The following is a 13484-nucleotide window of genomic DNA, read 5'->3' on the forward strand; positions in this document are numbered from 1 at the left end:
TTGTGCTTGCATTATTATTGATTGCATTCTCAAGATCCATCATGTCAGCTAAAACTCTACATTCCAGTTGAGATGTGATTAGAGTCGTCAAATTCTTCACCTTCTGCTCAACTGTTAAGCCACATTGTTTAAACAAGGGACACGCCGTCTTCACTTTATAAAAGGTGAACTTTCTGAACCTGATCTCCAAATCCAATGCTTTTTGAAGCCCTTTTTCTGTACCATTCCAGTCTTGAACCAGGGTGTCAAGCTCTTCAATTGTAGTGATTTGCCCTTGGTGGGAATTTTTGCAAGCAGATACACATCTGATAACTTTGTTGCTGGTTGCTAGCTTGGCTGCATCTTCTTCATCAACATTGCTGGCTATCAGCATAGTGTGCACCCCCCCCCAGAATAGTGGGGGGGTTTTGCTGATTTGGGTCGAAAATTTTCAGGTGGGATTTGGGGTTTTCCAGGTTTTAGGTGGGAGAAACAAGTTAAGGTGGGAGTTAATTTCTTTAGGTGGGACTTTGGGTGTTTTGGAAAAAGTTAAAGTAAAATTTCTTATTTTCAGATTTTATGATTTTATGACATATTTTTTTTATATATTGGCCCCTCCATGGCCCCCCCCCCCACTTTTTGGTAGATCATGTCATACGTTTTTAAGAGTTTCTATTTTAAGCTGGTTTGAGACCAAATCAAACCACAAAAACTATTATTCTCCCCTATTAGATATCGTTTTAAGGTGTTTTGAGGGTGTAAAAAGTGAAAAAATTTTCTTCGTCGCCCAACAGGTGGGCGACATTTTTTTCCAAAATGTTGGCCCCCTCACTCAAAATGGCTTGCCGGGGCCAATGTTGATAAGCGCTATATACAGTATTCGAATGGCTGGGTTGCCGCCCTCCGCCAACTGAGTCTACTTTGCTAATAGCCATGTGACGTCATGTTCAAAATGGCCATCACATCTCCCTGTTCAAGTCGACGCTCTAACTGAAAGCTGACAGGATGAAATATTTTACCTCCCTCCCTCCCTGCAGTTATGGTTGTAGGCGATCCTCACTTATTTATACTAATATTGTAGTTATCAGGATAAATTTTCCCCAAAACTTCTTATTCAAGGATTAGCCATAATTTCATGCCAAACTTATATCTAACGACTCACACTTACTTCTAAGCCGTCTGACTACTTGATTGGTTTCTACCCCTAATGTAGGTCATAGGCAAATGGAAAGTTAAACATATGTAATATATTGCATCTTCATATTACGGTAAAGAAATTTTGTTTTGTTCCTCGAATTAGTACATTTTTTTTGTTTTTAGCTGGGATCTGGGAGTCTGGGCTGAAGGTGGGAATTTTAGGATAAGGTGGGACCTGAATTTTCAGGTGGGACCTGGAACCCCCTTGCACACTATGTATCAATTCTTTTTGTTTTTGATCCAATAGCAGTTCCAATAGCTTTCTTTAATTTTGCCAAATTTCAAAGTCTTGAATTGAGCCTTTAAAGTTATGAAAGCTCAAAAATCGTTATTTTGGGAGTATTTTTGATAAAAAATCCCTTAAAAACCCAAATTTTTGCTTAATTTTGCCATTAGGATAGCTTATTGTACTAAATTATATATAATGAAACATCTATTTTATTACTTTAAATCACTTAAAGAGTTTCAGAAATTGATTCAATATGCTTTAAAGCACTGAAAATCCCCATTTTGAGTAATTTTCGCCTTTTTCGGTCAATCTAAAAACCTATTATTGTGTAATTTTTATATATGATAGAGCTATATTATTGTTATATTCTAATCCTACTTTTTCCAAAGGAACATTATGGGCCCAATTTGAGGGCTGTAGTACCAACACAGCAGGTTTTAGGATTTTTTCTCAGGCAAAACCCGATTTTTTCGCGTTTTTGGTCATTTTTGGCCTAAAACCTACATTTTTGTAATTTTTATATATGATAGAGCTATATCATTGTTACATTCTAATCCTACTTTTTTCCAAGGAACATTTTGGACCCAATTTCAGAGCTTTAGCACCAACACAGCAGGATTTAGGATTTTTTTCAGCCAAAACCCCATTTTTTCGCGTTTTCGGTCATTTTTGGCCTAAAAACCTACTTTTAATAATTTTCATGTATGATAGAGCTATATCATTGTTACATTCTAATCCTACTTTTTTCCAAGGAACATTTTAGGCCCAATTTCAGGGCTGTAGCACCAACACAGCTGGCTTTAGGATTTTTTTTCAGGCAAAAACCCTGTTTTTTGCAAATTTTTGAAAATATCGATTTTACAAAACCCTGGGCAAACGGTCAATTTTGAAGATTTTGAATTAATTTTTCCACGGAAAGTCTTAGAATAGATTAAATTACCAGAAAGATTTGTCCAAAGTGCAATTCTGAAAAAAGTCATTTCATCATATACACCCTACCCAAAGTTTTTTTCTTGGCTGCTGCAGCATGTGGAGTCGATGTCTTCCTCTTTCCCATGACTTCGAAGGGTTCAAATGAAACAAGCGCTAGACTTCCCACTGCTTTCTCTACACTCTAAAGGCGTTTCATACCGAAAGGTGTTCACATGGATGGGCTAACATGGTCTAAATGCCGGGATTTAAATAAATTCATCATTAACAATTATAAAACGATCCCTCCAGACTAATTGCCCCCGCAGGAGCGTAGCGACGAGGAGGCACTCATAGCTTCACGCGTAGATATTGGACTGGCATCTCGAATTCTTGCGACTTTGTTGTCGCACTCTTCTGTTCGGTACTTGACCTCTTCCGTAATTACTCGGTTTTTTTTCCAGGACGGAGTTTGATCGCCATCAAACATTTCATTCAACATTTGCGGCGAGATCAAAGAAGCTCTCCCATTGAATTGTGTAATTTTTCGTGTTGGATTGGTTTGGTGGTACTTTTTTCTTTATTTTTTTGAATTTTCATTTTTTTCAAAGTCATGCCGAATGAAATGTTGGATCGGTTTGCCCCGGCCTTGATTTTTGCTTCATCCAACGCAAGTTTTTCCATCAAACATTTCATCCAACATTGAAAAATCATGTTGGATGAAATGTTGGACTGGTTTGCCCTGGCCCTAACAGTGTACATGTTTTTTTATAAGTATATGTTTTTGGGGAAACAAGCTCAGTTATGCTTAGAGATATTTTAGATATTTTTTCCGAAAAATAGGATAGGAAAAATATCTATTAGAAAAACAAAATTTCACTAACACACCTCAAAAGCAAGATCAGTAATATGCTTGTAACATGCTTATTTGATCTCGCCGAAATGTTTGATGGAAAAACTTGCGTTGGATGAAGCAAAAACAAGGCCGGGGCAAACCGATCCAACATTTCATCCGACATGACTTTGAAAAAAATGAAAATTCAAAAAAATAAAGAAAAAAGTACCACCAAACCAATCCAACACGAAAAATTACACAATTCAATGAGAGAGCTTCTTTGATCTCGCCGCAAATGTAGACAAATTCAGGTCTCGGTATGCTTATAAATGTTAGGCTTATAAAAAACATGTATTTCACCATAACACGAATTACAATACGCCATTTCGGAGTTCGCGACGCCATTTTGTAGGCGGAGCAAATTTTGCGTGATATGCGGGGCAAAGTCCAGACGGGGATTCCTTCGATACAAAATGTCAATTAAATGTAAACATAACAAAAACAAAATAATAAAATAATTCAACTCTGTGGTGGAATCAAGATGGGGGAAAAATGATCATTGTTGTGTCTCAGGCTGCAAGAACGATAAAAGATGCATGAATAACTTGTGCAAATCAAAACAAACAAAAAGGCAGACTGGTTATGATGATGAGCTGATTCATTAACTAAATACCGTAAATCCTGGGATAAGTTTCCGGGCGCTTATTTAATTTTCCAGGCTCTAATGGGGGCGCTTATTCAAGCAGGGCGATTATTCGAGCGGGGCGCTTATTTTTTTATTTCAGAAATTCGCATATCAACAAATTCGGAATCTGCTTAAACCTATCTGTTTCAAAGGGTTGATTTTTCAAAAAAGGATGAATAAAAGAAAGATTGGAAAAATCCAATTGACAATTTCTATCATTTTATTCTTAATGACTTTCTTTCTTTTTAAGACACAAGTATCTACTCAATATCTTATTCAATCAATAACAATATTCGAATAAGTGCCCCTCCCAATGCTTAATAACATGACTTTGCAACATTGGTTTCATTTTCTTTATTTTCAGGGCTTTTGCTGTATCTGTTCATTAGCAGATAAACTGGACTATACGTTATCACAAGCTAGGCATCGCCAAAGGGGAGGTGTGGCTTGCCAGTTTTTAACTAATAACCCTCAATCCTCTGCCCATTGTATGCGTCACGATGATTTGTGGTATGAATAATTTGATTTATTTTACTAACATTTTCCTCATAAAATTCTTGGTCCAATGAGGGGTCAATGACCTCCAAACTCCCTTTCGAACTCGAGATATCGTATTTTAAAGTTTTTCCAAAATCTATGACGTCAGTGGGTCCCTTTACCCCTTTCAATAGTCGATTCACAAATTTTGGATTTTTGTGTATTTTTTCCACGGGAAAGCGGGTTTTAGTTTTTGCGAAAGATTGATAATACAACGAGCTCTTCTCCAAAAAACCTGAATCTGAATTTATTTTACCGTTTTGATTTCGATGAGCGCGGCCTTGACGATCGGGGATGTCGTCAAACGCTGGGTTATAGCGTGATAAAATATTTTGTAAGATATTGTGCTGCCGGCTATTGTGACGGCCTATCAAACGAATAAGACCCAGTGGGTGAGTGAGACCGGACTACAAAAGGGACGAGCTTAGAACCTAGGGGGGCAGAACCTAATCTTATCTACAGACAGTGATGTGAGACTATGTAGTTACAATACATTTAGATTATTTAACAATAACAACGCTCTGCAATACTAACTATAAATATAAGGATACTTTTACAACCCTGATGGTCCGCTGCCGATCACTGCCGAAATAACACTAAAGTTCAAGAGGGCTGGACAGCAATTGTTAAGTTGCTGTTCAGTGGAGCGTGGAAGGCGCTATTGGGCGTTAAGAGGGCGCTTGGTGGTTGCTATAGAGGTGCGGCCGAAGGAACTTTATCTGTCCAAATGTGTGTGAATCTGATACCTGGAACGTAAAAATGCTCGATTCCGCTTCATTCTCGTAGAATTTCACAACTAAACATTAACTAGTATTTTTATGTTATTTTTTTCAGGTATTCTATCCACTATTTTAGACCATCTTATAAAGATTTCACAATTCACATAAGAGCTAAAGATCAAGAAACAACAGTCGAAAATAATAAGACTGTAGTAAAGTGGGTCAATGGAGGTGAAATCGTTTTAAGTCCCAGAAGAAAGGCCGGTGTTGGAAAAAATGGTAGGGTAAGCATCCATATAAAGAAGGATTCTTCCTCAGTCAAATTACAAATGAAGATTTTCAGTCTATTTTAGGTGTAATTTGTGGACTGTTCTGTAGAATATCAACCTTCAGGGTGTCTATTATATCATATATATTTTCTGGTTGAAATCTTGAGAGCCTTGATAATAATTTTGTTGACTGAAAAATACAAATTCTTGTCTACTTGCTGGACAGAGATAATGAATAAGAACAAACCCTGGCTAGAATCAATCATTAGATTTTTTTGATAACTATTTTCTATTTAGATCATTGCTCATTATGTCGGTACTTTTCAAACAAATACAGCGCTCCCAGTTCTTCAAAGTTTTTATCTACTTGTACCATTTTTGTCGAAGAAGGCCACCACCGGTCCGACTGACCATGATCAAATGAAGGTACAAAATATTTCTTTCACCAATCAAAAAAGTTCTCTCTTGCTGCAACCAATGCCCTTACTAAAATGTTTTCCCTTAATGTTGTTAGGCTTACTACTTACATGTATCCCGAATGTGAAAAGTTTAAAAGTCAATTATAAAAAAACTCTATTAAATAGTCTAGTTGAGTCTAGTAGAGGAACTTTCAGGGTTATAAAAGGCTCAGTAAGATTTAAAACTTTATTTTTTCAGTTTAGCTTACTTCTTTTGGAGATATTGAGCCTAACCCAGGGCCGAGAGAGAAAGACAACATCTTAAATGTGTCTAGCCATCTACAAATCCTGCCTCATCTTGGCCATGGTGGTATCATAAATTATCGTCCAGGAAACTCCACCTTCGTATTGAAGCTTGAATCCATGCAATATTACGCCTGTTTGACTATCACAGGCTGCTTGTATGGAACTTCTCAGGAAAGAATATATTCTGAACTTGGCTCTGCGAGCCTTACCGTCAGTTGTTTTGAAAAGAATGATTTACAATCATGGCCGGAATATATTGACATTTTAGTGCATTTTAACGTTCTTCAGAATTTAAAGTTCGGGCGAGAATAATTATTTTAGCACTTCCACTTTCTTTCATTGAATAATTCGATTTTAGAGGGGTTCGGTGGCTTCTATATTCCAAGCCTTATTCGAGAAAATTTTAAATCCTGAGATCCTAGGGTCTTAACTCTACTTTCCAACTGTAGTTTAAGGCGCTTAAAATCATTTGTGGTGTTTAAAATTTCGCCGGGAAATCCCCTTTGTCTAAAATAAAAGTAACAAAAAGGAAAACATAGAGAAAAAGAGAAAAATAAAGCTTTCAGTTTAATTTCCTTTCATTGTTTTCATGATACTGAAAAAGAAGTTCTGAAAATCATTGTGCGATTAGCTCGTAATCACATGATAACTCGTGCAATTCAAAAAACTACACTCGTGATTTTTTTGTTTCGAATTTTCATCGCCCTTTCGGACTCAGAAAATTAAAAACAAAAAAATCACCCGTGCAATTATTTCCCAATTCATGATGGGATTACATATACTTATCGTTAACATATTTTTCAAGTAAAGGGCTACTCACATATCGATTTTTTCCACGACTAACGTCAAAATGACGCGGTCTTGTATTTTTACGTATAAAATATGAAATACAGCAATTATGTACAGCGGTTTATTCCAATCAGTTTTTCTTATTTTTTTTTCTGAAATTTTGCACAAAGAAAAAGGGCAAAGTACTCGAAAAAGTAACTGAAACGGTTTTTCCCGGAAAATATTTTTGGCCGTTAAAATCGGATTTTCGTATTTGGGCATATATAACGCCATGTATCTTTTTTCATATGAATATTTTCATCATTATTCGGCATGCTTTCGACTACCTATATCAGGTAGGTCCATTCAGCATGTAGTTCAGGGACAAAGATGCGCTTGGATGACTCTTGAGATAAGGCATATTGTCGATATATCGGTATACTGTATACATCGACGCAGGGGAAAAGTGGAAACAATACTATTCTTATTATCTAATGTTTTTGAAAGAGTGATTCCTGCATTTCTCAATTGTTTTCACATGATATTATGACAAAGATCATTACTCTGGATGCCAGGGGGTGTTTTGGATATTTCAAAGGCATTCGATCTGGTTTGGCAAGAAATTTTGCATTTTAAATTCAAATCTTACGGGATGACTGGACTAATATTTTCCTTAATGTCCAGCTTTCTTGATGAAAGGTATCAGAGAGTTGTTGTGCTAAACAGGAAAACATCTGAATGGAAAAAAATCAATATAGTGGTCTCACAAAGAACCAAAAGTTGGCGTGAATTTCTTCTTTATCTTTATTTCATTTTAGCACGGCGCATCAAGATACTTAGTCATGCCTCGGGATATGGTAGATGTACAAAATGGAATGTGTAATAAAATTGGCGTCGGATTTCGTAGTTTTAGAGTGCAAGCAAGTTCTGGTCAGGGACCTGGTTGTCATCAGCTGAAGGGAGAGTAAGTGTATATGTATTGTCTCTGCAAAAAGTTGAGAAGAGGTTAGTTGAAAAAATTTCCGTTCCCCCCTTTTAGGAGAGGCTATATTTTACTTTAATCGTAGAAATTTTAGCGAGATTAATTTTAGCGTATATTAGCGAGTCAGGAAAATCTTGATTTTTTTTGGATTTATTTTAGCGAATCACGATTTCAAAAAATTTCGCGTGGATAATAAATTTTAGCGAATACTCATCTGACAAAAATTTCGCGTGGATTAATCTTAGCGAGGGCAATGATTTTGAAGAAAAAAATAATGTTTTTTAATACAAAAATCAATATAGTCACATGTGTTTGTAACACAATTCTTGACTAAGAACAGAAAAACTTGGAAATTTACGTGCCCCCATTACTAGTTTTTGAAAAAATTATGAAAATGATAACAAAATGATAAAAAATTAAAGAAAAAACATCCTGGATTTATTTTAGCGAATCAGCTTTCAGAAAATCAGAAAAATTTCGCGCGGATAAATTTTAGCGATCTGTTATTTCGGCGCGTTTTAGCGAGATTTATTTTAGCGAAAATAGGGAAAACTCGCTAAAACGCTAAAATTAGTCTCGCTAAAATTTCTACGATTAAAGTACAATTCCTGCATTATTAAAAATAGACAAAAGAACGACATATTTCATAAAAAAACGACAAAAAAGAACGACAAATTTCATATTTTGCCATTTTGACTGTACCACCCTAGCGATTCATTTCTCTTTGTTTTATATCACGGGAAATAACTACATGTGGTCTAAGAGAACGACAAATTACGCATGCGTGTTATTAATGCAGGAATTGTCAGTTGAACCCACTGTTAGTCCCTCCTCTAATATTTCGAACCCCCTGAAATCTTTTACCGTGTTTGTACTCAAAAACTTCCACAGAATAAAATAAATAAAATAACGAGTTCGTTTTGTAAAAGAATAAAAAGTTTCTGATGTAACAACCTAAATATTAACTATTTCACTTGGCAAGAGAAGAATAAAAGATTTTCCACAGACTTTTTTCTCCCCCTGGCTTTTTAAAGCAATTTTTCTACCGAAATAATTTCCCCAATCCTTTTCTAGTTTTCTTGGGTAAAAAATGCCACCTTTTAAAAAGGGGAGGACGCTTTGTAATTATTTTTTCAATTTATTTTAATTTCAAGTACCTTATATCTTCTAGCTCTAAAAATCTAAAAAAAACTTTAATAATTTTTTGAAATAGAGAAAAAATGTCCTTAAATGGCCAAATTACACAAAACATAAGGCTTCGATGGCCCAAATTTTAACAAATTAAGAGCATTTTATGGCTTCGAGGACTGTAAAAACCCCTCTTTTTTAGGAAAATTATCAAATATACTCACAAAATGTTGAAATTAAGAATATTTTAAGAAATATTTCAGGCTTAATTCATGATATGTACCACTGGAGAGTCTTCCGAGAACTTTTGAAATTTTCCACTCAATACGTGGAACAAAAACAGAAAAGTTGCATAACGTGAAGTTATTGCAGTGGTGCATATCATGAATAAGTTAAGAACATTCAAAGGCTTAAAAAGATCTGGATGTTCTTATAAAAATATAACTTATCTTTCACGATCTTTATTTTTTTATAGCTGCTTGAGGAATCAACCCAAACATTATTTTGATGAAGATGTGGTAAAGTAGTTTTTTAAGGTTTTAAGGAGTTAATGTTTGTTTGTTTGTCTTTAGCGTGTCGCCACCTTCTTAGTTTAGCTTTATGTCTACGATTGTGGTCGCTCGTCTCGCTTATTTCGACAATTAAATAATCTACTTTATACTTAATTATATTTTACATTTCACATGTATCCCTTCTGATATGTTTTGATAAACTTTTCGTGAATAAAATTCCCATCCAAGAGTTATGCAGATGAGGAGTTTCCTGATTTTTTGCGTAAAATCGCGGATCAGGATTAAATCTAACTTTTCTAAAGTGATTCCAAATTTTGCAAACAGAACTCCTCTCAAAATTTTGATGTGGTATTGTGCGAAAATTCATTCGTTTTCATCGCTAGAACTTTTGCCTACAAAAATAACCCTGAGAAAAATGTTGGACATTCCTTGATGAAAATGATACTTCTTTCCAAGGAATTATTACAACAGACACTGGAAAAACAGCTGGCTGGTTTTTGCCAATTTCTCATGTACAAGCCTTGTCTGCAGTCATTACTGCGTTATTATTATCCATATAGCGGTCATTAAGTAAGCCATTAAAGGTTCAATCGGCGGGCGGTATTGAAAGGTTTTGTGACTCAAATTATCATACCCGCGCTGAGAAAACTAAAGCGCCAGGCATCAGAGGGCTGAAATATTATTAACCGCCCGGGTACAGGGCAATAACGTCATTTGCGGCCCGCTCGTAATTGGATTGAAGTCGTTGCATTGAAGCGAAGAGACTAAACTAACGTCACTTTTTGGTCATTTGCGGCCCGCTCGCAAGGTGCTAAAAATTTGTCGAAGACATTGCATTGAAGCGAAAAGACTTGGTTGACGCTAGAAAGAAACGTTGTTTGAATGTCCGATATGGATAATAATAGTAATAGCGTTAAGTTTTCGTTCGTTGTTGTTATTTTCTGCCCGTGTAGTTTGATTATTCGCCCGATAGTGTCATTTGGGCCCGACGCAAAGCGGGTATGACAATTTGAGTCACAAAACCTTTCAATACCGCCCGCCGATTGAACCTTGAATGGCTTACTTAATGACCTCAAACTGAACGCTATTGTTATATTGTTTACCCTCCTTCCACCATTAAATGATTTTTCGTAGTATTTTTATTGCAGTTCCTCATCAAATCAAAGAGCACTTACACAATTCCCAAAAGAGACTTTAAGCTTTCCTTTGAGATTCAAACTCAGCTAGTTAATTGCTAATGATATATCGTTATGACGTTTTATATTGCGAGAATAATGCAAAAACATGTTTTGTATAAGAAATTTAATATTGACACCAGAAATTTTTTAAACTTTAAGCTAAAAAAAACCACCGTGCCACCACGTGCCACCAAAAGACTTCCATACCATAGTAGAGCTATGAGACTCACATCTAATATATGTCATTCTCAGCTTTTCTCGGAGAATTATTAGAAAGATATTCCCAATTCAAAATTGTGTCATTATAAGCATTTTGTTTGATTTTACTCGTCTGATGATGTTTTACTCACACGAGATTTCATAAATGTAACCGCTTGGTATTTTAGAATTTATTTTCAAATTTTTGGCCACCAAAAGTACAAATAGAATAAGTTAGAGAACTTTTTAGAAATAAAAGTATTAATCATTTTTCAAAAATCAGAGTCCTTCGAGTCGCCATGACAGTTGTCCTTTGCGGACAAAGTCTGTACATCGATTGTTTTCTGAAACAATGGAAATACAATACTTCGCTCTCCACTGTTTCATTCGATGTTTATCCAGAGTCTCTATAATAAAACCATGTTCTTTCTTCTTTTCAATTCGTCACCTCTTTTTTTTGCAGTTTTGAATAAAAATACTGGTCTCTTTATGTCCTATTTTGAAGCATCATACATCGTTCGAAAGACAAGGATAAAAATTCAAATGAACAAAAAAAATGACGGTAGAAATTTAAATTTTCGCGGATCGAAGAAAGATTTCAAATTTTCCGTGGGTACTGAATTTCGCGGATGAGGCCCTTCTAAATTCCATTGGGAGTTAAAGGGATAATCAGATATATACCAATCATTTTTCCTTTATGATGTAAACATATAACTATGATGATTCCTATTTTGAGTGGAGAATGTTCAATATACATAATCGATTATCGTAGAGAAAATATGAAATATAACTCACCTTCGACAAGTCCGACGGACTTCTCAGGAACTTCAAAAAAATCAGTGGGACCTCTCGCGGACCTCTCAAGTTGAAATTTTAAAGTGGAATATCTTAACACAGACTCGTCAGTTGGCAAAACTACTTGGAGAATCGCGTTTTCTCATGTATAAGAGCAGGTACTCTTAAAATCTCAGACCATCTGATTATCCCACGAGATTTAATACCCGCGAAAGTTTATCCCATCAATAATTGATTTTTTCAAGCGGCTGTTTATTGAATAGAGGACGGCCATCAAAATTAATCAGTGTCGAAAAATCAATATGTTAACAGAAAGTCACGCGACCTTCCAAAACTCGTACTGTGCCATCAAATCGAGTAGCTTGTTTTCCTACGCAGTAACGTCTATTTCACTTTGCGACTTTTTCGATTGTTTGGAACATTCGATTTTTTGACGTCGCTTTAAACTTTCGAAGCTCCTACAGTAGCAAAGAAATCGAATTTGCGTCAATACATCTGGAAGGCTTCTTTTTCAGAAAATGGCCAAAGTGGAACTCAATAAGAAACGGAATAAAAAAATGATTAGTGAGGTACTCACTACAAATCGAGCCTCTACAGCCTGTAAAGAATAACCGCAACCTGTTTTCAGAAAGTAATTTCATTGGAAAGATGAGCAGATTACTCGGGCGTGAATAAGTGTATTTCACACCTTGGAACGTGTAAAAAATTCACCCGGGGTGTATGTAATTTTCCCACCTAGGTGATTGACTCAATTTTTCCTGTGATAAATTATAAATCAATGTACGTTTTTAGGCAAGAGTTGACCGTGGTGAACGCCCCTTTTGGTTTCCTGCACAGCATGGAAAGTTTGTTGGAGCGAAGACACATAAAGAAACGGATAAATCAGTATTTGCTTATGAGTTGGAAGAAACTGTTAATAGCATTGTCTCACTAGAAATTAGTGCTGATGACGTCATATATATTTACAGCAGGTATAAGACAAGAATTCTTTAATTTAAAGTACAGACTGTCTGTTAACGTCATTTTTATAGATTTTTATCATTCACTATCTACTGCAACCGAAATTTATAGTACGCTAAAAAAATCAATTATTTTAAGAATATATGAAACGGACGCCATTCGAAATTTTCGTATTCATCTTTACCTGTTTTCGATAAATATTTGAGGTTCCTTAAAGGTCTTTGTTATTTTGTTCGATTTAAAAAACGAGGACCTTTTCTATATAGCGCCAACCTTCGACGAGCACCGCAGCTTTATAAAATATGCTGACAAAGCATATTTAAAGAAGCTCAGGATGATATTTTCGACCATCAATTTTCCCAAAATTTAAAAAAATCAAAGTTTTAGATATGTCCGACCATCACATGAGGATATTTCCGACCATCAAAGATATTTCCGTCCGTCTAAGGAAAAAAAATACGCAGCACCGCAACCCAAACATTTGAAGAAATATGGTAAAAAAAATTTAAAATATTTTTTGTCACCTTTTAGATCGACTGGAGAGATCGTCCGTGCCCAGGCAGATCACTTTGAAGCTTCTTCGGGAAATGGCAAGATGAGTGTTGTAATTAGGAACACTGGTCATGTTACTGCAGAATTTACTGTAAGTAATATTATTAATAAGGTGTTTTCACTTTCGATGGCATTAATTTGGAATTGTTTGGCTTTTTTTGTTTTTTAAATTGTCTTGGGTCAATTTAAAAATTATATTTCTTTAAAAAAATTAAAAACATTACATTCTGTTTCACGCCTAACAGACGATTATCCGATGTGAGTAAAAAAATTTTGAACAAATTCTGTTGTATGAAACATACAGGGTGTCCGTAAAAAAATATCGAGTCCAAACACAACTATGAGTCA

The 13484-nt window shown here is 35.5% G+C and overlaps 1 protein-coding gene across 2 annotated transcripts in view; it reads left to right on the top strand.

Moving 5' to 3' along the window:
* The window catches only part of LOC136821985 (hapless 2-like), a 40987-nt gene that overhangs the window by 12106 nt on the left and 15397 nt on the right, over positions 1–13484 (top strand). For both annotated transcript variants that reach the window (XM_067078202.1, XM_067078201.1), the window contains 7 exons: positions 4199–4344; positions 5206–5374; positions 5657–5785; positions 7650–7795; positions 9417–9459; positions 12417–12595; positions 13116–13227. In XM_067078202.1, coding sequence (XP_066934303.1) covers positions 4199–4344; positions 5206–5374; positions 5657–5785; positions 7650–7795; positions 9417–9459; positions 12417–12595; positions 13116–13227 — 924 coding nt within the window. The remainder of the gene's footprint in view (positions 1–4198; positions 4345–5205; positions 5375–5656; positions 5786–7649; positions 7796–9416; positions 9460–12416; positions 12596–13115; positions 13228–13484) is intronic.

The sequence above is a fragment of the Clytia hemisphaerica genome, unplaced genomic scaffold (assembly GCF_902728285.1).
Source record: "Clytia hemisphaerica strain Z4C2 unplaced genomic scaffold, Clytia hemisphaerica genome assembly, whole genome shotgun sequence".
Lineage (NCBI taxonomy): Eukaryota > Metazoa > Cnidaria > Hydrozoa > Leptothecata > Clytiidae > Clytia > Clytia hemisphaerica.